Consider the following 27547-nt stretch of genomic DNA (forward strand, 5'->3'; position numbering starts at 1 on the left):
CAGATCGTACAGGCCATCTCCGTCGTCCGATTTGATTACTGAGATTTGGGTAAGCATCAGACGGTGATGGCATTGTCATCGAAGTTGGAGCCGTGGGCTGGCTTTTCCTCTGCGGTAAACGGTCCAATCAAAGAGATTATTAGTAGGGGTGCTATTTCGGGGCTGTCACGGTTTGCAGGCAAAGGGGGGGGAGGACCTGGGAAGAGGTGAAGACCGAAGAGGGGAGGGTAAAGGGAAAGACCCCACGTGGTCCCCGAGCTGGGGGATTCTTGAAGGTGGGAAACGGGAGAATATGTAGTCAGATTGGCAGAGGGGTCGAGTCGAGCTGAGCTGGCTCAGCTTCTGCTCAGGTTGGTGAGAGAAAGGGAAAGCTTGCTCGTTTCCCCTCCACGTTGCATTCTTTTGCCTTCGCCTTTCATCTCTCTCTCCCCTTTCTTTTTCTTTTCTAACTAGGTTAACATGATCGAATTTGCAGATGTAATTGCCTCAATTTTTGTTTTGTAAAATATATGGTAAGATTAGAATTATCTGTTTGAGAGTATATATGTACTTTTACTTGAAAAAAAAGATGCTTGTTATGTGGTTCTAAAGAAAAGGTGATTTATCAACCATTATTGCTTTAACAACCAACTAATTATATTATTAGGTTTTACTAATAAGAAGTAATCTAATTCCATTGTTAGTATCCATTCATGCCTAGCTACATATTTTGTGCTCAACCTTGTAATCTCAACTAACATTGCTACATTAGTATTCATGAAGTGATATAATGTATTTACTCAATTTGGAATATACCCATCAAAATGGTATGTAGTAGCTAATCAACATATGATGGGAAAAGCAGAAAGAGTTGAATCCAACACCACAAAAAACATTCAGAAACACTTAAAAACGACACTGAATCAATCGATATCTTTTCAGATTATTTCCTGAAAACTGATTTGATATATAATTAAATCCCAATCAAATCCTTCTGCCTCTTCTGTCCTGATCGTTTGCAAACATAAACCGGCAGGATAGCAATAAAAATCATTCAAAACACCCACCAGAGCAGGACCCATTGTAGAACTGGAGCCAGCCAGTACAATGCATAGAAAATCCAAAAACACAAGAAAGAAAAATGAGAAAAAGATCTTTCCCCAGAGACGCCAAACTATGAGTCAGGAACTCATTTCCTCATAAGTATCTAACAGCGGTAACAAAGTGTTGGTATTATTAATTACTGGGAACAATCAAATAATAAAATAATAAGGGGTAGGGAAAAAGCACTGCAAAAGGAACAATCGGCAGCCTGACGGTAGCCCTTGAACTGTGACATCAGCCTGGCCTACTCTCAGTTGCACAGAAACTCGTTTTTAGGGTCCCTAGGTTTCTTGCTTTCTTTTTTGTGTGTATGTGTTGTGTTGTAGGGGTTGTCTCTTCATTTATGGGGGTCACATCCTTCTGATGCAACGATCTCTTTTCTTTTTCGTTTTAATCTTTGGAGAGATAACGTAGCTGTCCTGAACCTTGCCTGTTTCAATTGACTGAACTGTCCTCTACGTGGAAACCCTGCCCTTTCATGGAAATCACCAGACTAGCGCTGGTTTTTGGCCCTTGTGTGATGTGGCTCGAGTGAGAAAGATGAACCACATTGCTGCCGCTGGCTACTACTGCCACTGCTGTTCATTTCAACTTGGTAAAGATTCATCTCTAAGTTGTCCCCATGTAGCTGAAAATACGGAGAGAAAATAGTGTTGCGAGCAAAGAATAGGGAAGCAAATTGATGGAAGTGAAATCACACCTTATTATTGTTAGCATTGTTCACCAAACCTTTTTAATTAGAGGTTGGGGTTTAGATCTTAATTTTGTTTCTCCACCAATAGATGATGAAAAAGAAATAAAAAACTGAAATTGTAATAATGCTGGGGTTTATGTACTTTAATCCACAGGTGTAACAGATTATTCTTACTGTAATCATCACCTGAGAAGACTTAATTTGCTATATTGATCACCAAGGAAAGGATGTCAGTTGGGGTTTCTCATTTTTCTTGGTACAGATCAATGATGGTCAGGTTGATTTTCTTTCCTGTGAAAATATAATTCTCCTATGAACTGTGATGATTGTATTACCTAGAATAATCATAATTGTCCTTTGAGGGGGGCATCTGTTTTATCATGAAGGTTGTTATTTCATTGTATTAGGCTGGGAATCAAATACTATTCTGATTCAAGCATTTTTTTTTGTTACTGTACATTCAACTTTTTTACAGGTTTTCCCACAAAAAGAAAGGAGAATTGATTCCATGACCACATGATTGGATCTGCTTACTTTATAACTATAAATTTTTGTTCACTTGAATTTTCTTTGGCCAAAAATTGTTCTAAAAGCATTTCCAGTTCAAATTCTGCAGAGTTGAAATATTTTTTATAAAAGGATAAAATAAGATAAATTCATATAAAATTATGTATTTACGTTTGATATATGATTGCAACGTTTGTGCTGATCGACTTATTGAAAATCAAGATTAAGTATCAGTTTCTGATACATGATCAAATTTTATTTGAAAGAATAAACAAAAGAATGTTGAATTTGATATATGCTACATGTGTAAGGATGTAACATTGGTATTTCACTTGCAATCATAGGGACTCATGGGCCACTATGTCTAGCATTTGAAAGTTGAATTTGAGATGCTATATGTGTAAGGATGTAACATTGTAATTTCACTTGCAATCATAGGGATTCATAGCCCACTATGTCTCTATCACTTTCTTACAACTTCCAAACAATAAATAAATAAATAAATGTGTTTCATTTTCACAAGTCAGATTGACCATTCATGTGCTTGATGATATGAAAGCATCAAAAAAAGAAGAAAAAAAATGATGGGTCCGCTTTTCCTTTGCCCCTTTGATTTGGAATTTGCCCAAACACATGAAAGAAATTGACAACCACACACTAAATTCAAGTATAGTCATCACATACAAATCCAAGAGCAATAAGGGGGGAGAGAGAGAGAGAAAGTGATGGACAAGTGAGTTTGGAGAGAATGAGAAATTCCCACATTTGGTAAAAAAAATAAAGAAGAAAAAGCAAAGATTAATGGCCTCTCATCTCTTCTGCCTCGTGGGGAACAAGATGGACAATCAACTATATTATCAAGCAATTGCAATTTTTGCACGCTCCAAATGAAAAGAAAGGGAAAGGGAAAGGGAAAGGGGGTGGCTAGTAGTACCCCACGATAATCCTTTGGTAATGGAATTGACAAAAATTATGGAGGTGTTGGGGGTGTGGGTCATGGCCATGGGGGGCAAGGAGGTGGGCTGGCAAGCGTGAAGTGAAATAGGGTATGATGATAATTTGGCTGGAGAATTATGATGAGCCCCTAATGGGGAAAAAATAACAAAGAAAAAAAGAAAGAAGAAGAAGAAGAAGAAGAAGAAGGAAGAGGAGGAGGAGGGTATGAATTGACTAATAATGGTATGAAATTGTAATTAATGTTATCTAAGACTGCATTGAGCAGAATGAGTTGCATGGCTAGGAGGAAAATGATGGGTAATTAATGTACCAAAAAGAAAAAGAAAATGATAGTTCAATCCCTATATTTTTTATGATTAATTAAGTTATACACGTTACCAAACCCATAAGTAGATGCATGACTAAGTCTTTTCGTCTTTAAGCAGTTACGAAACAGTCACTTCTTCCCATTACTTTTAGATATACTCTAATCATCGTTCACATATATATAATTTTTATAATTCACGAGTAAATCAATATACAAATACCAAATATAAAAATAATAAACTCTAACAATTAGGCCCAGTTAATTTCTCTTCTCTAATGGGGCTTGGGCTGTTTTCTTTTTGGACATGTCTGAAATGTTCCCAGGCCCTGCATGGCTACCTAGCCTTTCAGCCTTCACGATCCAAGAACCAAGCGGAAGTAAGCCCACGTTTGGACCACTATTTATTTACATAGTGGCAAAACTTAGATCGATCACCAATTTTCTTTGCAAATTCTGTTGGTTTGGATGATACAGTAGTCAAAAATCAACGCAGCCTCGCTAAGATGAAGAACAGAGAGTTTCGTCATACTGCCATGGACCAAGCCTACAATCATCACCTTCTAATTGAATTCAAACCTACATTATAGAGCGAGGAGAGATTCAAATTTGGCTACCTATTACATCACCAAATGAAGGGAAAAAAAAAGAACTAATATTACCTCGTAATGACTAGGTTCTATTATCGTGCAAAAGATATGTTAGATCTATCTATATTGAATTTTGTTGAAGAGTTTGCAAAAGTATTAACTTTACGAATATTGACGGATCTAAAATAATGCATAAGAAGTGATTAAAAAGTAATCATATAAAATTATGAATTTATATATATTAAATTTTATACATATAATAATAATAATAATAATAATAATTAAAAATTAAAAAATTAAGAGGTAACGAGTGCCATCACCCACTACCACTTTGACTTTGTCATTATTCATGGATTTTATACACAAATACAATATTTTCAATAAAAATTTTTAAACTATCATCTCATTAAAAATGTGTCATTTATCCTATGATTTAGAGTTTTCATTACCAATCCATGACACTACTTATATATGATTAATTGATTATCATTAGAAGCGCGGTGGCAAATAATGGGATGAGACTTCGAATTGGAATATGGACAAGGAAGAAGTTTTCAGCCATGAAAATGGGAGGAAGCTGGAAGCTTCATGCCTAATGGCTTGAACTTGGAAGGGAAAGAAAAAGGGGAATCCAGTCTGAGCAAGGCAGCGAAGGAAAGGCAAATTTCCATAGTAGGCAATGACAAACTATTGTTCGAGATCAGATATTCCCTTGGGAGTTGGGAGAATTAGGAAGACTTTGGCGTCAACCATTCATATTTGCACGTTCTGGTCTATTGAATGTAGGCTCAACCGTAAATAACGGGAAGATAAGGTTGAAATTTCAATGCTACCATAAATCGTGGGAAGGAAGGTATAATTTTTTGAATGCTTGAATTCATTTCACCAACTCTTGAAAATTGAAGCACATATCGAACGATATCGAAAGTTTCAAGTACAAAATCTTTTGACCTTCTCTTCGATAATTTACCGAGAGAAGCAGGCTGTATAGCAGATGATTTGGCAAAACTAGAGTGGCTCGAGCTGTAGATTTTAATGCTGTTTTATCATGCCGGGATGGGTTATGGTTACATAGAAGAAGTCAACAGAGAGATTGTTATCGAACCCTATCTCCAACTGCTCTCCAAGTAGTACATAAAAAAACAATGTCATCAGTACTGAAAGTTTAGGGAAGACTTCAAGAGTTTGGAAAATTTATATAAATAAATGAAAATTTTAAATAAATATCTATTCAAGTCTATAATCTTTCAAATCACAAACTCCATGCGACGTTACATTTACATTTCAGCATCATGGTAAGGAGCCGTTCAGGAGCGGGCAGCCGACGTTCAATAGCAGACCTTTCATAGCAAACAACAATAAAGTTTGCTGGAAATTTTGTTCGATATTAGATATTCCCTTGGGAATTGGGAAAACTTAGGAAGACTTTGGCGTCAAATAAATTACGAGTGCACCGTTTGGTCTATTTAATGTGACTTCAACAGCTTTGTCCGATTGATCAATTTCCACACAAAGTTATCAGAAGACTTTGGCGTCAATTACTTTGTCCGATTTGTAACTCCCATCCGCACAAAGGGTTTCTGTTCGAATCCTCTACTGCATTACTCCTTCGAAACCCCGTCTATATATACATTCATTGGAGAATCCATTTCCTCATCCCATATCCAGCAACCGGACCCTTAATTTAGCTTTGTCAACATGGAAAACATGCTGTTTTTAGCCTCACTTTCCTTCTTCTTCTCTATAATTTCCACTCCTTCACTCTCCAACGCCATCTCCAACTGCAACGGTCCATGCCGAGACCTAAATGACTGCTCGGGTCAGCTCATTTGCATACGAGGCAGGTGTGCTGATGATCCTGATGTCGGGACTCACGTCTGCCAAGGAGGCCGCCCCACACCTCCGGGAAACAAGTGCCAGCCCTCGGGCTCTCTCCATTGTGACGGGAAGAGTTATGTCACTTACACATGCTCACCTCCAGTCACATCCTCCCACGAAAGCTCGCTTAACAAACAATGATTTTAGCAAAGGTGGCGACGGAGGGGATCCGTCTGAATGTGATAGGAAGTACCATAACAACTCCGAGCTTATAGTGGCGCTGTCAACCGGGTGGTTTAAAGGTCGGTCAAGGTGTGGGAGGATGATAAGGATTACTGCCAGCAACAGGAGAAGCGTGACGGCTAAGGTGGTGGACGAGTGTGACTCGATGCATGGGTGTGATAAAGGGCATGCGTACCAGCCACCTTGTGGAAATAATATTGTTGATGGGTCTGATGCAGTGTGGAGTCGCTTGGGGCTCAACAAAGCTGTGGGGGTCGTGGATGTTACCTGGTCCATGGCATAGGGTTTAAGGACTTAAGGAACATTTTTATGTTCAAAATTAATACTATTACTATGATAAACTATTAAATAAGGTCCAGTGATTTGATTGGGTGGACATGGTCCTTGTCCATGGCCTCTGTATCATACTGAGCTGGGAGTTGTGATTAAATGAAAGTTATTAGTTTCTTTGCTCTGGATTGTATATAATAATTCAAAAGTAACATATAAACAATGCCCATAACTCACCACAACTATCTGGAAAAGGTACTTCAAATTAATTTCGTTTCTTCAAGACTGATAAAACACCACTGTTATATTCCTTCATGCACAGATGTTTCTAGAGTCTTAAGTAGAAGAGACAATGTGTCATTCATGGAATTATATCGGTTTGCTGGAAGGATTTGGCCCTGATCATCGAGTAGATATTTCTTCAGGAAAGACAGACTTTGGCGTCAATTTATTGAATGTTCAGGTCCTAAATCTATCTCAATGTTTCTTTCTACATATATCATCAAATTTGTTAAGCTCCAAACTTTGGAGTTCTTTCAAACCTATGCATATCATTACCTCTCATACACAATTTTGTTACTCTCTCATGGTTAATTGAAGCATATATCAAACTATATCGAAAGAGTTAAGTGCAAAATTCTTGGTCTCTCCTTCAATATCATGTACGAAGAGAAGTAAATAATATGACAGATGATTTGGTACAAGCAATAAAGAGAGAAATTCAATATCTGTTAAGTACTAGTACTTCTTTTGTTTAAGCTGCATCACATGATCAAGTCATGCATGCAACTTGGCATTGTATTCAATTAATTCAACTTTATAAATTGAAGGTCAAACTCTAAGAACAGAGTTCTCTGTTTCTTTAGTCTGGATCATAATCAGTTAAAGAAGTTCAAGATCAGTGGCCATAATTAAGGTTTTTCACTTGATAAAGATTGATGCAAGATTATATTTTTGTTATAATTTCTTCATGCAGGGATGGGTTATGGTTACATAGACGAAGTAAGATCCACAAGAAGTCAACAGACAGATTCTTATCGAACCCTATCTCCAACGGCTCTCCAAGTTGTACATAGAAAAATAGTGTCATCAGTACTGAAGTTCGAGGAAGACTTAAGACTTTGGATAATCTAAATAATATGGCGGCAAGAATTTTCAGACATCAAAGAAGACTTTTCTGTCCAAATCCTTCTATAAAAACATTGCACAAGTTCTCCTTTCAATCCCACATCCAACCAGGTATCAGATAAACATGGCAAAGACCGTTTTCTTAGCCTCTCTTTCCTTTTTTTTTATTATAATTTCCTCGCCCTGGCTTTCAAATGCCATATCTCAATGCAATGGTCGATGCCGAGACCTCAATGATTGCGATGGTCAGCTCATTTGCATCAATGGCCAGTGCAACGACGATCCTGATTTGGGCACTCGCATCTGCGGAACCCCCTCATCTCCGAGCCCTGGGACCAATTGCAACCCCTCGGGCTCCCTTCGGTGCAACGGCCAAACTTATCCCACCTACATTTGTTCCCCTCCCATCACATCCTCCACGAAAGCTCGTTTAACAAACAATGATTTCAGTGAAGGGGGCGACGGAGGGGCTCCATCTGAATGTGATGACAGGTATCATAGCAACTCCGAGCGTGTAGTGGCGTTGTCCACCGGGTGGTATGCCGGCGGGTCAAGGTGTGGGAAGATGATAACGATCACTGCTAGTAATGGGAGGAGCGTGACGGCTAAGGTGGTGGATGAGTGTGACTCGATGCGTGGGTGTGATGAAGAGCATGCATACCAACCACCCTGTAAAAACAACATCGTCGATGGGTCCGATGCAGTGTGGACTGCTCTGGGTCTCGATAAAAACGTGGGGATCGTGGATGTGACTTGGTCCACGGCATAGGGATTCAAGAACAATCTTATAAATAAACTTTAAACATTTGAAGTTTGATCATATAGAAATAAAGACAAAAAAATAAAGTTTGCTTCAATAGGGTAGAAAGTTTTTCTGTTCTATACCAACAAAAGAAGGCGACAGGGTTCAATAAGATCTTCACGGGATCACTGTTCCTTGGTTTTCCACCTATTTGACAATGACAATGCCATCACTGGTATTCCAACACTGTTCCCATCGTGTTGCTTAACTATCAACATCGAACAACACTGTCCCCTTTCCTCTAGCAATGGAAAACATCTTTTGTTTTTTTAGGTATATTTATTGCCCTAGAATTGAGCAATCAATGACTGGCAAGCACCTATGGCAGTGCCAAGAAGTTGTGATTTAATGGCTAGTGTCAGCATTCTCCACCAACAAATTAATGATAAAATATAACTGACCAAATCTAGCTGATGATAAAATTATAAATTACACATACAGAAAGAAAGTATGTCAAATAAATTCATTAATTTGTTGTTTAGTTGCTATTTGATATGTTTCACAGTTTAATTTAATTTGTTTTCTTACAAATTTGTGCTTTCTTCCCTTTTATTAAATATAAACTAAAATAAAATATTAACATCTTAATTTTTTTTATCTATTTTTCATGTACTGATAAATTTGAATGAATAATCAATTCATCATGTAATATTTTAAAATAAGATAAAACCATATAACAAGTATTGTCGAAAAACATAAAGATGTTAACATTGCAAAAAGGGTTAGTAAAACTTTTTTTAAAAAATATTTTAACATATATTTAATCAAAATCTCTCTACCTATGAACTTTATAGTACAAACTCTCCTTTCGATCTTAACTTCAATTATTGGAAACACTAAAATTTTAATATAAAATATATCAAAACAAAAATTTTTATTTTAATTTTTTTAAAAATTAAAGAGAAAGGACCGTTTAGAGGCGGATAAAACAATACAATTGCAATGAAGTTTCAGTTTCTTTATTGCTCGTAAATTAGTAGTAGCACCCGAAACTAACAGATTGCATGGGTTTGGGCTCAAAATAAATTCAAATCATTAAAACCTATAAGAGCCCAGATTTGGGTATGAGTTAAAACAGAAGGGCTTGGAATTTCTGAATCTGCCGGGTCACTGCTCTGGCTTCTACAAGCCCAATAAATTCTAATTTTACTCCTTGAAATTGATTTGGGTGGTTGTGAGAGACTGGGGGCTGACCTTGTTAAGGACAAAACACACCTTTACCGACTGGACTCGGAGCCTGGGTGTTAATTGTGACCTTGCAAGTTGCTTTCCAATTTGTCCAAGGGCTGCAATACCCATCATTGACAGCTATAGCTTGGTTGAACTGCCGCTGGTCCTTTCTCACTTCACCTAGAGATGAACAATGCATCCGCAATATGCAACCCCTTTTGGTCAAAACTCTGACCCCTCTCAATCCTCATCCTTCCAGTCCAAATTTTAACATTCAACTGGTTTCATAGTAAACACCATTGTTTGAAAACAGCAGTAGTTTACAATTGACTTTCATAGATTGTGAGAGGGAGCCTGACAAAATTTTGTAAGAAACGTGCGAGACTTCTTGTTGTTGCGTCAAGACAAGGGTCGAGTATCCAAGAAACCAAATTAGTGTCAGGTCGGCACATCAAGGATCAAAAAAACAATTGAAACTTGTGTTCTTGACTGGTTTTTTTTTTTTGTTTTGTTCGGTGATATGAGGTCTCCATTTGTTCCTTGAATGGATCTGAAGACTTTGGTTTAGACTTTGTCATATGAAATGCTAAACCAAAACATCGTTGGGTGTCGGAGGACAGATCAGACAGCTTAATCCTTTGATATAAAGAACAGAAATCTCGTATTGAAACTCTGTACAAAGGCCTCCCTGCAGGGATTGAGGCAGTACACCCCTGGCAACCTAAAACAACTATATATCCAGGGTGGCTGAGACAAAGAGCTTAAAAAGGCCCCGTTGCCTATGTGATCATAGACCACAAAAACAACATTGAGCAAAGCCATCAAGACAGACACAACTCAGAGCAGCTCAAGACACAGAAATCTTGTATGTCACCAAGTGCTTGCTGTCGAAGTGAATCTAAATAAGACGACCGGTTGGCTTCACCATGCATGTTCCCCGGCATGCTTTTAGCCCAATGTCCCTTGATTAAATACGATTCGCCAGCACCTGTCAGAACAATTTCTGTGCTGGTTTCGTCAAAGATGAGAAGAAGCCGCCAAGGTCTGGGCATTCCCAGCACCACTGGCGCTATCAAAGTGAGGGGGAAAGATCCAGTTTACCCAAAGTCAACTCTTTTTTTTACTAAATAAAATGGGATAATCATATCCAAAAATCAGAACTTTGGGGTTGACTTTTTAATTTGAGGGTTAACCCAAACTCCATTTCTTAAATTTTATCTTTTCTTGGTCAATTTTTTATTAAAATTAAGAATATTTTTATAAATTTATTATATAATTTTAACGGTATAATTTTATAAAAATAGAATTGATTTGTACGGTGTTGATTAAAAAAATCATATATATAACAAAAAGTAAATAAAGACTAGCAATAACCACAACAATAATTATAAAAATATGTATACAAGGACAAGTAAATCTATTACTACTGCTAGTATGAATGGGTAAACAAATTTCAAAAACAATAGGACTATTAGTTCACCTATCTTAGAACTTATTTGGCCTAATTTTTTCTAAATTAAAGCTATTATNTTGATAAAATTTTTTTTATAAATTATAATTTTGTTAAAATTATTATAGATGATATTTTTTAAAAAATAATATTATAATTATTTTTAACAGATGAGGAAAGTTTTGGAACAAAAATAAAAATTTTTTTGTATTTGTCAAAGAAGAGGAAAAAAAAAGCTCCTCACAAGGGGTTTTTTGAAGTTTTTTTTTTTTAAATTTATTCTTAAAAAAATTACTTTTTTTTTAAATTTTTAAAATTTTTGTTTGACTTGATTTTTATTTTAAAAAAATAAATAAATTTTAAAAAAAATTAGACCAAACAAGCACTTAATCAGCTGTTTAAAACCAAAACCTTCCCAATATTTCTACAAAGTTTCATGAAGAAAAAGCATAAAATTCAAAGCATTGTACAGGAGATTGCTTTGATTCCATAATACGCATTTAAGCACCAAGCTCCTAGCAGTCAAGCCTTTTTGCAATGTCCCATCAAAGTGGAAAAAAAGGAAGCTTTATCCCACACATTCACGTAAACTATTTTTCTTATATTATTTTATTTGCACACATGGAAATTTAGCAACTAACCAATTTCAACCTTTCCCCTTAATCTACTCTCGAGTTCATCTTTCTATTATCAGTTATAAATACCGAAAATCGATTGAATCAATTGAATTAATTGAACTAAATAAATAATTGAATTGAATTGATCGAATTCAATTAATTAATATTCACGTTAGTTATTAATTTAATTAAAAAAGTAAATAAAACCTTTTTATTTGTACCAAAAATAATAAAAAAAAGTCTTATCACACCAAAGTTGACTTTTTTTGTCCAAAAATATTTACCCTTTACCTGTCATTATCATGTCATGCCAACTTCTCCATTATTAATGATCGATTTATATTATATAAATTAGTTTATATTCTTAATATAAGATTTATATTATTAATATTTGATTTTTTATATTGATTTGATCGTTAATTATAAATATCAAAAACCGAATAAATTGAATAAAATAATCAATTAAAATCGATTGATTCAATTGATTTATTAGATTAAAATCGATTAATGATCGTTCATAATTGTTAGTTTCAATTTTATTGAATATATAAAGCTCTATGGGAGTAGGGCCTACTCCTTTTTAGGCCGAAAAGGGTGACCCTGTGCCTTTAATTTTATAAATTCCGTATTCAAAAGTACCCAAGCCCGAAATTTTCCACAATTTCCTAGGGAGAATCTGACGAGTTATCCTGCGCTGCTCCGTATGCGCAGGTTAGCAGCAGCACCGCCTCTCCTTTTCTCGGCCCCACCGCGTCGTCCATACCCCGTCATTATTCACTCTTCTTCTTCGACGAATTCCCGTTCAAAGCAAACTCACCCATTTTTTTTCCTTTTCAATTTTGTCGTCCTCTTCTATGCGAAAAACAAAATGGCAGCCAAAGCCTATCTAGTATGAATGGGAAAACAAATTTCAAAGACAATATGACTATCAGTTCACCTATCTTAAGCAGCTGTTTAAAACCAAAACCTTCCCAATATTTCTATAAAGTTTCATGAAGAAATAGCATTAAATTCAAGCATTGTGCAGGAGATTTCTTTGATTCCATCATACACATTTAAGCACCAAGCTCTTAGCATTCAAGCCTTTTTGCGTTGCCCTGTCAAAGAGGACAAAAGGAAGCTTCATATTCACGTGAACTATTTCTTTTTTTTATCAAAATATCATTTTATTTGCAGCGTGGAAATTTAGCAGCCAACCAATTCCATTATCATGTCATGCCATGCCATGCCAACTTCTCCATTATTAATACTAGATTTATATTATATAAATTAGTATATATTTTTAATATAAGATTTATATTATTAATATTTGATTTTTTTCTATTAATTTGGTCGTAAATTATAAATATCAAAAACCGATCAAATAAATTGAACAAAATAATTACATTCAAGTATTTAATTAATTAATTAATACATCATTTTTACTTAAAAAATAAAATTTAAATCCCCTCCCCCAATTATAAAAAAAAAATAAACAAGATAATTGCTGGTTTCAGTTTTATTGAATATATAAAGCCCTATGGGAGTAGGGCCTACCCTTTTTTAGGCCGGAAAGGGCCATCCTGTGCCTTTAATTTTAAATAAATTCTGTATTTAAAAGGACCCAAGACCGAAATTTTCCACAAATTCCTGGGGAGAATCTAGAGTTATCCTGCGCCGCTCCACATGCGCAGGCTAGCAGCACCACCGCCCTCTCCTTTCTCAGCCCCACCGCGTCTTCCTTATCACCGTCGTTATTCCACTCTTCTTTGAACAATTCCCCTTCAAAGCAAACTTACCCAGTTCTTTTTTTTTTTTTTAATTTCGTCGTCCTCTTCTATGTGCAAAAACAAAATGGCAGCGAACGTGTCGGAACCTACACCATCCCGAACTCCACGAACTCGGCCGAGTCAGTCCCCTCGAGATTCACGAACTCGGCCGAGTCAGTCCTCAAGTCCTTCCACTTCTAACCCCAGCAGCGCAGCTTACACTTCCACTTCATCTTACGCGAAAGGGACGTCGTCGGGGACTTCAGTTTCAAGCCGGACTTCACTCTCAAGCCTTCGAGAATCCCTCTCCGAAAATCCTCACATCTACGACATAAGTGAAATTCGAGCCGCCACTAACAACTTCTTAGCCAAACGCTACTCCTCCTCTTCCTCCTCCGCCGCGTCCACCGCAGCTTGTTGGCGCTGCAACCTCCGTGGCCGTGACACCGTCGTTTTCCAACGCAAGTTCCGCCGCAAAATCCAAACTCCTCAACTCAAAGAACGATTATCCGTCATTTGTAGAAGCCATCACATGAGTATAATCAAACTCCTCGGAGCTTCCATCTCAGGTGATCACATTTACCTCGTTTATGAGTTCATCGAAGGATCGAATCTTGTTGATTGCTTGAGAAACCCTAGGAATCCAAGCTTTACTGTTCTCTCCATGTGGATTTCGAGAATGCAGATCGCTACTGACCTCGCTCACGGCCTCGATTATATTCACAATAACACCGGATTAAATCTCAGCATCGTTCATAATCATATTAAGAGCAGTAGCATTATCGTAACGGAGCCTTCTTTTAATGCAAATATTTGCCATTTTGGAACGGCACAGCTTTGCGGCGAAACGGACGAGAATGAAAGGCGAGAACTCAAACGCGAAACAGAAATCGAAGAAGTGCTCGAAGAAGGTGACGCCGCGAGTTTAAGGAAATTGAAGAGATCCGACAGTGGAGAGAGGCAGTTCGAAGGAGCTAGAGGCTACATGTCGCCGGAATTCAGATCCAGCGGCGTCGCGACACAGAAATCCGATGTATTCGCCTTAGGAGTGGTGATTTTGGAGCTGTTGTGCGGGGAGGAGCCGTTAAAATACAGGTACGACAAAAGGACCGGTGATTTCGTACGGACGTCGGTGACGGAGACGGCAGCGGCGGCGGTGGAGGCAAGGGAAACGCTGAGGAGGTGGATGGACAGGAGGTTGAACGATTCGTTTCCAGTTGAGGTGGCGGACAAGTTGATTCGTCTAGCGTTGGATTGCGTACACGTGGATCCAGATAAACGGCCGAGCATGGGACGCGTGGCAGGGAAGATTTCCAAGCTTTATCTGGAGTCCAGGATTTGGTCGGATACCGTCAAACTTCCGACTGGAATCTCGGTCTCCTTGGCGCCCAGATGACTTGGAAACATTGCGGCTAATTTATTTAATATTTCTTTACTTTTATTTTTATTTTTTAAAATTTTATGTCATTGTTATTATTTGATTTTGTAGGTAGACTCAAATTGATCTTGACAGAAGTGGAAAAATACAAAGATATTTCCGTTTTTTTATTCCATGAAAAATACAGGTGTCCAATATTTTTAATATAAAATGTAAAAAAATTTAAATTAATTATAATATAGATGTTGATATTCTTATTAAAACATAAAAAATATAATATAAAAAAGTAAATACATTAAATGTTAAAAAATAAAAAATATATTTTGAAATATTTAAAAATTTCAAATTATGTAATTAGGACATATATTTGGTCAAAATGATAAATTTCAATCATCTGTAATAATTTGTAAAGATTAAATTAATTTAATTTTTAAAACTGATAATGTTTGTTTAATTATTAATTATGTTCAAATGTTTCTGTTATTTAAATTGTTACAATATTTGAATATTAATATAAAATAATGTAATATTGTTTGTGGTTTGATATCTAACCTTCCCATTAAAGTGGTAAGCAATATGTTAATAAAAGAAGGGTGGCTGACTGGATGGCTGAATGGGTCTCAGCTGATACGATCTTATCTGAAAGCTTCCGGTTTTATAGACATGGAATTGGAATTCAATGTCCATTCTTTTTGAAGTAGTCTTTTGCATTATTGATTGCTTTGTGGAAAAAGGAATCTTACAGGGATTTCCTTTCTAGACTTTTGGAATTAATCAAATGGGAATGCAGTAGTAACCGAAGACCATGAAAATATTTTCGAATTCTTGGTACACGAGTGGGTTTGATAGCTTCATCTGATAACATCGCCGAACACGCCAGAGTCTAACTGGCAATTATTTGCTCAAACAATTCTGATCAGAAATCCAGAATGAGAAATTTTCTCTTTTCTTTCATGCCAAACAAAAGGAAAATTGGAAAAAGAAAAACAATTTGTTTACATTGCTAACAGATACTGGAATTCAAAGTCGTATGGTATTTTCTCGACGCCGATGGATATCTTGCCACTGTTGTGGCTCCTGAAGCAGTCCACCATTGATTTCCTTAATGACCCAGATGTAGGTAACTGCTGGCATACCCACTGGACCAATGAGTTTATGTCCATTGCGAAATCAAACATGTTTCTGAGCAGAAGCTCAGGGAATGCGATCTTCTTTGTGTTGGTCACCACAACCGAAGCTTGCAGGTACTCTAGTTTTGATTTCTCCAGTTCAGCTGCAACTCCATCAGCGGTGTATATTCTTACCTGTCAAGGAAAATTTATCTCAAGGGGCAGGTAGATTTGCTATGGAAGAGTTCCAAATTTGATCAACTAAACTTACCGCTGGAGAAGATCGAGTTCCACAGCACAGAGCAAATGTGACATTCGGATCCGTTAACTCGAGTCCATAAATTTTGCGGACAATGGCTTCTTGGTCTTCCTTGTCGCCCTTTTGATAAGCCTTAAAAGAGAAATCATGGTGAGACTGTCAAAGTAGAACCAAAGACAGTACCTCTATCGAGCATAGGGACAGTAAAATGTACCTCTTTGATGTTGGAAGGTGCTGGTTTCCTCAGAATATAGTGTTCCATTGCTTGAGCACTTATTGTGTTGCCTCCAACGTTAAGAGTTGCCTGACATAGCTTATTTTGTCAAAGATTAAGCCATACTCTGATATCTATGGACATTCCACTTCCATACAGAAACACTCAGGAAACTAATTCGGGATGTACCTTGTTCATCAGCGTCAGAAATTTTTCAGGAGTATTAGGCACACCATATTGTAGATAACCCTGTAATAGTAAAACAAGTAGACATATGTATCGTGAGGAGTTTCAATAAAAAGGCAGCAGTGGAACGTGTGTAATGCTACCCTGAATCATGATATAAGCTCTGCGATTAGTGTAAGATTAAGCACAAATCATCAAGCAAAGACCTCTCTCAAGATGGCATAAACAAAAGGAAAAAAAAAATAGCTTCTTTTCCATACTATACATGCATGATACAGGCATTGTACATGTTGATCCAGAATGCTAATTTCTGGTGGTAAGTCAACGCTCTCAGATCCACCTTCTGGAGATTGCTCATAAAGACCCTGCAGATGGAAAACAGAGAAATGATCAGAATTTGTCTCTTCTTTGTTCTCTTGCTTAGGGGGTGATGTTAAACGCAATTCTGAAAATTGTATATGAATGTCCATCAGAACTTGACAGATGTATCCCGTCCGTGCCTGTGAAGTTCTTGCGCCATACCTTAGCTTTTTAAGTAAAGGAATAGAACTTGAACTCGAAATGCATTTTGGGTCCATAGAGCTGGATGTGAATACGACCAGGTTCTTGTAAGGGCCAATGTCCCTTGGAATAGACTCTTCCATATCGAAGATACCATATGGATCTTGTTGCCTTGATTCCTTCTGTAAAGCAAGACTTGACTTCGGATTTAGGGTGTTTTCCACCCTAAAGCTTCTTGAGCTTAAGGGAGTGTTCATAGACCTGGTAAGGGGTCCTGACTTCTCCAGTTCCATTGCTCTTGATGTTCTAAGTAGCCTGACAAATATAAAGTTTAAACACTTCATGATATTCTCAGATAGTTTGTTGGGATGCCAATTCTGACTGTTCTCGTCTGAAAGAAGTGTACTAGATAGAGATTTTGGCGGGAGGTCCCAACTGGACTCTGATATACGTTCCCTTGGCTGAAATAAGAAAATTCAGGATATACAAACTCATAATCATAAAACCTTCCTTTCTTCATTATCAGAATTCATTGCTATAATGCCATTTGACAAGATATAATACTACAAGCTTAACAGAATCTAAGGAGGCCAGGACAGGAAAACTGGAGACTTACCTTAGGTGATGAATATCGATGGTCTCGCAAAGGTGAAGGTGCCTTCAACAAACCACTTTTCCTTGGAATCCTCTCTTGAAATTTAACCTCCCCTTGGTACTGATTTTCTTTCTGATCAGAAAGCACTCTTGAGTTTCCCATTCTCTCATTTAGACTGAAGTCACTTAGAGAATAATCGCCTTTAATAGCTTTGCTTATAAAATGCAAAGCCTTGGTCTCGAAAGCCATCTTTTCTTGGCCGCCTTGCTTTATGGGGTTTTGGTTAGATGTACTGGATGGAAGGCCCTGAAGGTGACTCATTAGACTCCCAGGTTGCCATTGTTTTGATTTTGTTTCCTTGGTGACTTCCTGTTCCTTCGTCAGACCAAGTTGAAGTTGGCTTATTTGGCTTTCTAAACGAGTTATCTCACCTTCAACCATAGCCAGCTCTGCTAAGAGCTCCTTCATCTGTCAAATTCAGGAAAGATGGATAGGTCGGTTATTCAATGCAGTTCTCTATACATGTATGTTCAATGAAATAGCAAGAAGATTACATTGCATATGGTGAAGATCACCACCCTTCAAAGCATGCACAAGTGCCTTGGATTAATTCAAAGCAGCATCCAATCTTTTCTTACCTTTGGAGGAAGAAAATTTGGGATAGAGATGGAAGAACCATCCTCTTGTTGATGTACTCGTGTCAGAATCTCATGCATCTTTTCTTCTTGATTTAGCATTTTTTGAAGCATGGAGACCTATAAATGGAAAAATCATTAACAAAATCATTCATTCATATTTTTCCAGCTGCCAACCCAAAGAAAACTTGACAGAAACGGCAAAAGGTTCTACATATCTTTAAATCATAACATGTCATAATTTACACAACAACAACAGACTGCTAATACCTAGTTAGACATTTGAATCCTTACCAGAGCTCTAAAGTAATTGAAACTAACATTTCTCTGGCTTGCTAACTAAAATGGCTTTACTTGTGTCTAACCTTCTTGATTAAGTTAAGACTAATTCCAACAGGATCCATGGGCTAATATTGCTTTAATTAGGAGAAAGAAATGATATTGCTTACAATACCTTTGAGTACCTAAGAAGAAAATCATCATATGATTTCTGGGGAAAACTAAACTATGAGTTCTAAAGTGAAAAATCAATAAACCATGATGCTCAGATATACTCTAAATCTAATACTGATCAATGAATTCTTAAATCATATCTATATATATATATATATAGCTTGTTTAAGTTGGAGCCATCTCTAACTTAACTCTAACTTAATCATATGGTTACTGATAATTTTTCTGCTAGCCATAAATGATTAATTTATTGCACAGTTGCACTCAAACATTTATGGAGACCCATCACCTATGGATGTATGCAGTTCTTAGTCATAGGCTCAAATGTACATTTTCATTCTTCCAAATGCATGGTAGTCATAGAGTACAATGGAAGAGAATGACAGAAGAACATCCCCATACCTCTCTTTCAAGTGCCTCTCTCTTTTGCTGTCCACTAAGCTTCTTTCTTCTCTGCAATGACAAGGTAAACCAGATGAAAGAAAGACTAGAATAACAGTTACTTTGTTCTTGCTTTAGTTTTCAATATTCAAGAAGCATATATACACCAAAACAATGAAACAGGCCAAACTTACAATCTCCAACGATATGTTATTGACCGACAAATCGCCCTGGCTCGCCATGAATGCCTTCAAGACGCCCCACCAATGCCTGGAAATGGAACATTAAAACCAGGGGTGACCAGGATTTTGATCAAGCTGTGAGTTGGGGGGTAGACCAAAGCTTAGAGCCAAAGGAAGAGTGGCTGGGTTGTTGGTTTTGTTGCAGTTGACGTATTAAGTGTGGAAATATAGTGTATGAGAAGATGAGGAGGAGCTTTCAGGGGTGCGGTTGGTTCAGGGATTGGGCTAACCGTCTCAGTTCAGGGTGGGACATCATGCAGAGAAAACAGCAGAAACGGGCTTCTTTTCTTTCTTTTTTCCTGCTTTGACGTAGCTTGCAATCTTGGTCTTTGGAGGATTACCTTGTGGTTATACCTTCTAGTTGAGAGGTGTTTCGTAATCTATGGCTCTAAGTAGCATTTTTAATAGTAAAAAGTTCTAAGAGTAATGATACTGCCCAAGTGAATTACTTCAAAGCATATTAAAATTTGTTATTTAAGCAATGATTATTTTTGACACGCATTCTATTTCTTACATATTTACCTTGTTGTCTTGTAGTATTTGAGAAAATACTATAAAATAACTAACATTGTTTAATGTTATCCATTTTTGTTGTATCTAGTAAGTTTATCGCATCAAATTTTATGTATATAGCAAGGATAATTATATCGTTAATAACATTTGTTATCAATGAAATAAATAAAATAAAAGAGTAAAGATTGTGTAATTTTATTTTGAGACATTTATTAATATTTTCGAAATACTATATGACAAGTAACATATTTTAATTCGTTAGGAGTCTTATTTTTCCAAAATTAATGAATCTTATTATCAAAATCTTAGTCCATTGATTTTGATGCTTAACTAATTGGTGGGTTAAAATTTTATGTGTTCTCTTAGACACAAGTATATTTGCAAGGCCAAAACATTTCAACAAGACAATTTTTTTTCTTACATTTTTAAAGAGGTGAGTATCCGAATGTCAAATGACATTAATATGAAATTTTTTATATAAAATAAAATTATTTTATTTTAATTCATGACATGTATAATGTGATTATATTAATTAAATATTATATAAACCACTCAACGAGTTAACATTGTTAATTGATAAAAAAAAACGTTACATGATTTGAAAGTTTGATATTAATTTATATAATATATATTTTCAAATATTAATTTTATATTTTTTAAAATTCAAATGTCGTAAATAATTTTTATTCTTAATTAATTGTTGACATAAAATAAGTAGTATTATCGGTAATCAAATTATTAATTTTATATAGTTAAATATAGAAATTTTTTAAATTAATTAAAATTATTATTTTTTTAACTCACGGGATTAGCTCGCCTTAGCTCACCCCAACCCACTGATTTGATGAATTAACCCATTTAAGCTCGATTTTAATATGAATTTAAATTTTCAAACCTAACTTATCTCATATTCAATAAAAAATAAATCGATCCGATAAGCCAAGTCCATTTTGACAGATATAAATTCAATCATGAAGCTCAGTACCTGACCCAAAAACAGGGCCAAAAGCTAGTAAACAAAAAAACTTGGATCAAATCAGACAAACATGATTAAGTTTAATAGGTTAAAATCAAACTAAACTAAACTAAAAAACTAAAATAAATAAATAAATAAAGAGAAAAAAAAAGAAATAGCTGGACAATTGACGGTGTCCGAATGCATCCGATGTCAAGATACGATGTTATTGATATGGAACTCAAGTCTATCGATTTAATGGATCGTATTTTTATATATTATTACTTATTAATTTAATGGTATTAACAATTAATTTATATAATAATTAAATTAAAACATCTTTTGAAAATTTAAGAAAAGTTATTATTTTTTGTGATTAAATTATGGCATTTTTATGCTTTAACAATAGTACTAATTATATAATTTTTTTAATATTAACAATTAATTTAACGTTATTAGCTATTAATTTATATAACAATTAATTTAAAATATCTTTTAAAATTTAGCAAAAGTTATTATTATTTTATAGCCTTAAATTATAATAATTTAACTGAAATTATAAAATATTAATTATTAACTTACCCTTTCTAATTACTAATTTATATAATTAAAGTACAAAAAAAGAGATGCAAGGAAGATGGACGTCAACCTAGGGAAGCTGGATTTGGTTGGTGGCGGTGAAGGGAAGCAAAGGGTTGCAGGAGAGGGAGAGCAGCTATGGTTAGGGAGAAATAGGGAAAAAGTTTGTACAAGCTTTTTTTAATTTATCATGAAATTATCAATGAAAATTCTGTTGGTAAATGTTGAAAACTCTCATCCACTCCACTGACGGAATACTTGGTTGATAAATTCTTTTCATACCAAGACTCATTATTGACATATATTTCATCAGTAATTCTGTGAATAATCATAATTACTAATAAATTAATTGATCGATATATTTGACACCATTAATAATTCGAACTTGCAAAACTTCCTGCAAATTATTTTCAGTATTGGAAAGAATCAAGTCACATAATCTTTTTGCAAATTTTAGGCCTTCTCATCCATGACCCATTGGATCATATTTTCAAGAAATTATTTTAAATTGATGGGCATATTCTAGTCATCTATGAATTTTGATCCCTCACTTTTATTTTATTTTTAAAAAAAATTAAAACAAAAACTTTGTTGATAAAACAGGAAAGGAGAACATGTCCGCAACCATAGAACCAGTGCAGGGTTCCAATTTTGGATAACGACAAACCAATAACCAGCTGTCTACGCAGTCCAAATCACTCACCCCTGACAAAAATCAAAAGAACAGAACGCAACGTGTAACTCAAAAACTAACCCCCACCATCCATCAAACATGTGCCCAACATTTAAAGCCTCATTATCTCATCCCAAAAACTCGCAACATAAAACCAGATAAACAAAACAGACCTCACGGGACATAACAATCACAACATCAAACTTACTGCAAATCACCAAAGGAATCTGGAAAAGTTGTTACTCATCTCGACACCTCCAAGAACATAAAAAATTCCCATCAACAGGGAGACATCAATAGCTTTTCAAAAAATCACGTCTACAAAAAATTAGATAGCACATCCATATTGTAATAAATACACCAAATAATACAAACAATTTCATTATAATCAAAAACCCATAGTATTAGTACATTTCTTTCAAATAAAAAAAATTAATATACTTAAATGTTATCCCAATTCAATCCTATCTCGAGTATAATAATAATAATAAATAATAATAAATAAAATTTTTNGTATTATAATAATAATAATAATAGATAATAAAATTACAATTCAAATCTAAATATAAAAAATTCCCATCAACAGGGAGACATCAACAGCTTTTCAAAAAATCACGTCCACGAGAAATTAGATAGCACATCCAGATTGTAATAAATACACCAAATAATACAAACAATTTCATTATAATCAAAAACCCATAGTATTAGTATATTTTTTTTCAAATAAAAAAAATTAATATACTTAAATATTATCCCAATTCAATTTTATCTCGAGTATAATAATAATAATAATAATAATAATTAAATTACAATTCAAATCTAAATATAAAAAATTCCCATCAACAGGGAATAGCTTTTCAAAAATCACGTCCACAAGAAATTAGATAGCACATCCATATTGTAATAAATACACCAAATAATACAAACAATTTCATTATAATCAAAAACCCATAGTATTAGTACATTTCTTTCAAATAAAAAAAATTAATATACTTAAATATTATCTCAATTCATTCTTATCTTATCTTGAGTATAATAATAATAATAATAAAAATAAAAAAATTACAATTCAAAATCTAAAAGTACTAATTCCTTAATTGAGAAGTGAGTAGCCCTTAAAAAAAATTACAAGTATTCCAAAAAAAAATTAACAAGTGATTTTAAATTTAAATTTTCAGCTTTAAATACCTTAGTAAAAAACAAGAGAAAGATCCTCTTGCTGGTAGTTATTATACCTCTGATCATTCCAGTTGCAGAATCTGCATTGGGGCCATGGGGGTTGGTCCACGTATTGTACGGACTGATGCCTGGTTTTCAAACAGAGAACCCAGAACCATTTGCAGCAAAAAAAAATTTTCATCTTCTCTCAGAAACAAGAAAGCTCACTTTCACGTGACCGAATTAACCATTTTCACCCTTAGGCGATTCTTGAAATCTTGCTTTGCCGCTGCCAAGGCGTCCCGCTCTTCCTTGAAGGAATAGAGTAAGGGGACGACCCATAAACTCTTTCAAAGTCACATATCTTCTTTCTTTCTCGGGTAGCAAGGAGTCGTCCACACGCGCTTGCAGGACAAAAAAATTTTCATCCTTTCCCTTATCGTCCGTTCTTGTCTCAGTCAAGTTTTTCTCAAGGTAATGCCCTTGAGCTTTTGTGGTTTTTGTTTCATTTTTGCTGCCTTCTGATGTATTTTGCTTCATTTTGCTCTGCTTCTCCAGAAAAGCTAGTTCATTTTTTCATCCATCTACTTTGTCCTGGTCAAATTTTCCTGAAGGTAACGCCGTTAATCTTGTGCGTTTTTGGTTTCATTTTTGCTGCATTCCATATATTTTGCTTTGTTTTGCTCTGCTCCATCTTTTAGAAGATTAGAGGAGCTGTTTGGGATGGATTTTTATTTAACTAGCTTTAAGAGGGGTTTTACCCTGTACAATTTGCTAAAGAGAGCTGCGCAACATAGCTTTTGGCAGCAAAGACTAAACAAGAAAGCCTCATCCAGACAGTGACAATGTGCAACAAAAGATCCTAAGCTTGTTACAAAACAGCTTGAACTTTGACAACTAGAAATCAAAAGTAATTAGAGAGTTAATCAGCTCCAAAATGAACACATGATCCGATCCAATCCAATCCAACATAGGTCAACAAAAACAAAAACTTAGATTCCAGCCTAGAGCATGCTTGATTCAACGATCACAGTTCATTGCAAACTTTTCATACCTGGGCAGCCAAAGTTATCCTTGCATTAAGTTTGGTGTGTTTTGATGTACCATGTTTGTGTAAATTTTTTTTTTTTTGAAATGCAAAGTCTTTCCGCTTTCTACAGTCATGAAATATTGCTACAATAGTTCAACTTTTACATAGGCTCTACCACAACTTTGCTGCATGCTCAACAACACTCTAGCAATAGAAAACTGACTGCAGCAGGGGAGGTGAAACAAAACACAGATACCAGTGACTGAGCATGTCCAAGTGATTCTAATCACCATAAAGAATGACAGCAAATTTTTTTTAAATTAACCATTTATATGTTTTGATACATATTGTAACATGGGACCAATTAGTTTGTATTCCAAAAAAATGAATTGCAATTTGAGATTTATCAATTGGGAACTAAGAAATTTAGGACATGATAAATCTAAGCATACACTGCTTCTTGTTCTCTTACATCATATGGGGGTGGCAGTAAATCTTGTACATTAGCACAAAGATCTTCACGGCCAGATGGCACCCCCGCAATAGGTGAATCCAAGACTGAATCAGGCATTGCCACAAGCCTTTCCTCAAAGAAGGATTTCATTGTCGTGCGATGCTGGAAAGCAGAGTCAGCTTTGCGTTTCCACAGACTATTTCCAGGCTCTGAGTTAAAAAGGTTAAGCAGAGGCTCCGCCACCTCTCGGACATTTGGTCTATTATTTCCATTTCTTCCCAAAACAGAGTCGCCATGTTCTTGATACCGTTCAAGGATCTCGCAGCGTGTAAGACCACTGCTTGGTTGACCATATATTGCAGTATCAACATGTCCCGAAGTCTGCCAAGGGTAGTTGTATGCAGCACGTCCAACCACTACACCATGAGCTCCTTCTCTTAGTGCTGCATTGACCTCAACAACTGCATTGATTATTTATTTCTCCATTAGCTAAATTTGATCTTTTGTAGTGTAGATAATGTCTGGTGGTTCTTCATCACGTCAAGGGGGTTTGAAAGCCCTATTGAAAAAGGTAATTCTATTATGAATTTGAAAATTTTCTTTTAAGTTAGGATATTCACTGTATTTCTCAACTATGCTTTTTATTTTCAGAATTTGGATGACAATATTAAGAAAGAGGGACAAGAGTTTATAAATCACTTGAAAAAAAATAGAAATGATGTTCATATTTGGAAGGAGGATGACTTAGAAGAAGAAGAAGTAGAAGCAGAAGCAGCAGCAGTGGCAGCAGTAAGTTGTTTATATTTTAAGACTAAATAATTAGATTTATGTTTGTTAAAATTATAATGGGTTATATTTTTTTTAGGAAATGCAACCAGTTACACAGTATCTGGGATTAATAGTAACACCTGTTGCAATGGGAAATTCTCGTGGTTGGAAGTTATCAGAACTAGGTGCTAATATTATAAGGTATGCTATAAATTTTGTCAAGTTTAGTATGTATAATTGTAAAAATATATATTGATAATCTTTTGTTTTATTCTTGAAAGAGGTATTACCACCTCACTGGTTAATGACATGAGTCATCAAGTTATCCGGCCAAATGTTAGCATCAATCAAATTTATGCTAACGATAAGGAGGTTGAGATTAGGGCTGAAGCAATGAGATGTGAAAACAAAAGCAGCTATACGAAGGTATTAATGAATATGATCTGCATCATTCATTGCTTATGTGGTTCTAAGCGGAAGAGCATCCCTTTGGCTCTGCAACACATGATGTTTTATTTTACGGAATACAAGCTGTTCTGGTAATGTCTTCTTCATCTTTTAAACTATATTTATCTATCTTTCATATTATTTTTTTTAGCAATTAAATGATTTTACAATTATTTTTTCAGGAATCATAGACGGTTTTTAATAAACCATCCCTGTCTGTGGAACTTCTTTAAGGTTCAACAAGTGATAATGAACTTGCGGACGGCTATGAAAGTAAAGCCAACAGACACTCTGATATTAATAGGACTGACTCCAAATATTGAATGGAAGGATGATATTATAAGAATGTTTGAGAACGAGAGTGGTCAACCTTCGTACCAGCAAGGTGCATTCCTTGGAGCTGCTGAAGCAGTTTTTTATTACCGGACTTACAGTGATACTAGTGCTGGTTTTATAATGTTTCTTAGAGCCCTCTACGTTCATGTTTACGAGCGATGGTCTGAACTATATAAACAGAGGCCGATGGGGTCATTTGTGGTTGAGATAGGAAACTTTTTTTATATATTATATCCCACATTTCTATGTCAGCTTGTTTCAAAGCTCTTCTACTACAATGCCTTTAAGAGTTATTTTTAGTTGTATTTTCAAGTTGTTATTAGTATGTAGTAGTTATTAGGATTTGTTTACTTTCAAATATGTTGCTACTCTATTTAGTGTGAAATACTATTATCATGTTAAATATTCAACTTTTATTTCTTCATTTCTATTTTGGATATTTTGAGTGATTGATGTAATAATGTTTTTTTTTTTTTGAAAGTTAGAAGTAATTTAAATTAATCAAATAGTAACCCTGTAATATGCAAAAGGAGGCTCTGACTTGATTTAGAGTCATTGTGGTGAAGTGAATCTGGTATGTCTTCATTTTTTTGTTTACTGTTCTGTGAGATTATTGATGAATCAGCCTTGGACATGTATGGCTTTGCATGTTTGAGAGATTCGATCAATCTGTTTGGAGTAACACGCACTTTGGATCCATCATTCCAGCCTCTTGTAGGCTTTTCCTGAAACATCTGAATAAGATGATTTTTGAATCTTTTTCCTAATTAAGCTCAGATGGGTATTAGCATCACAATCAACTTATTGTATTTGTACTTGTACCACCAGCATAGTTGCAGATGTCTAGCTGCTAAAATGGTTAAGTTAATATCTCTCTCTCCAATCTCATATATAAGAAAATTAAATCTCAATTTATACTGAAATCTCATTGATGATTTAGTAATGCCAACACATGCGACATTATCTAATTTCTTTATCATCAACCTAACACTATATTCAATTGTGGCCTACTAGCCTCATACTTCTATCCATGTACCAAAACGATCCTAATATTTGATTACTGATTTAAGCGTTACATTTTGACCAGGTGAGTTGAGATGTCAAGTGACATAATAATCCAATTATCCTCCCATTCTTTTGGAGCAGAAAAGATTGGAAATTCAGTAAAAAAAGAAAAGCGAGATTGGGTTCTTTAATTTGCCCACAGTAAACTGCGCCTTATAGAAGGAAATGTGGTCCTTACTAACGATTAAAGCCACAAAAAAACAATACTTTTAAACTCAGTTGCTACCAAGATGCC

The 27547-nt window shown here is 35.4% G+C and overlaps 4 protein-coding genes and 1 pseudogene across 7 annotated transcripts; 4 read left to right on the forward strand and 1 right to left on the reverse strand.

Annotated features, from left to right (window-relative positions):
- LOC18590913 lies at positions 5772–6621 on the forward strand (annotated as a pseudogene).
- LOC18590914 (kiwellin) lies at positions 7552–8664 on the forward strand. Its single transcript, XM_007016739.2, has one exon. It carries the CDS (start codon positions 7719–7721, stop codon positions 8361–8363), a length of 645 nt encoding a protein of 214 aa, XP_007016801.2. The 5' UTR covers positions 7552–7718; the 3' UTR covers positions 8364–8664.
- Positions 13452–14941, forward strand: LOC18590915 (lysM domain receptor-like kinase 3). Its single transcript, XM_018126464.1, has one exon. It carries the CDS (start codon positions 13452–13454, stop codon positions 14775–14777), a length of 1326 nt encoding a protein of 441 aa, XP_017981953.1. The 3' UTR covers positions 14778–14941.
- On the reverse strand, positions 15549–19483 carry LOC18590916. 2 transcript variants are annotated; one of them, XM_007016741.2, is made up of 10 exons: positions 19287–19483; positions 19114–19164; positions 18262–18378; positions 17645–18091; positions 17050–17489; positions 16793–16892; positions 16531–16590; positions 16342–16431; positions 16140–16259; positions 15549–16063 (listed from the first exon to the last, which is right to left on the reverse strand). In XM_007016741.2, exons 1-10 carry the CDS (start codon positions 19332–19334, stop codon positions 15755–15757), a joined length of 1782 nt encoding a protein of 593 aa, XP_007016803.2. In that variant the 5' UTR covers positions 19335–19483; the 3' UTR covers positions 15549–15754. The 2 variants fall into 2 exon arrangements, with proteins under 2 accessions (XP_007016803.2, XP_017982114.1); XM_018126625.1 differs by lacking the exons at positions 18262–18378; positions 19114–19164; positions 19287–19483 and adding an exon at positions 18178–18233.
- On the forward strand, positions 23289–26675 carry LOC18590918. 3 transcript variants are annotated; one of them, XM_007016745.2, is made up of 7 exons: positions 23289–23686; positions 23771–23826; positions 24733–25267; positions 25348–25485; positions 25562–25665; positions 25746–26003; positions 26094–26675. In XM_007016745.2, exons 3-7 carry the CDS (start codon positions 25214–25216, stop codon positions 26545–26547), a joined length of 1008 nt encoding a protein of 335 aa, XP_007016807.2. In that variant the 5' UTR covers positions 23289–23686; positions 23771–23826; positions 24733–25213; the 3' UTR covers positions 26548–26675. The 3 variants fall into 3 exon arrangements, with proteins under 3 accessions (XP_007016807.2, XP_007016806.2, XP_007016805.2); XM_007016744.2 differs by having other exon boundaries at positions 25206–25267; XM_007016743.2 differs by having other exon boundaries at positions 25211–25267.

Source organism: Theobroma cacao, chromosome 9 (assembly GCF_000208745.1).
Source record: "Theobroma cacao cultivar B97-61/B2 chromosome 9, Criollo_cocoa_genome_V2, whole genome shotgun sequence".
Taxonomy (NCBI): Eukaryota; Viridiplantae; Streptophyta; class Magnoliopsida; order Malvales; family Malvaceae; genus Theobroma; species Theobroma cacao.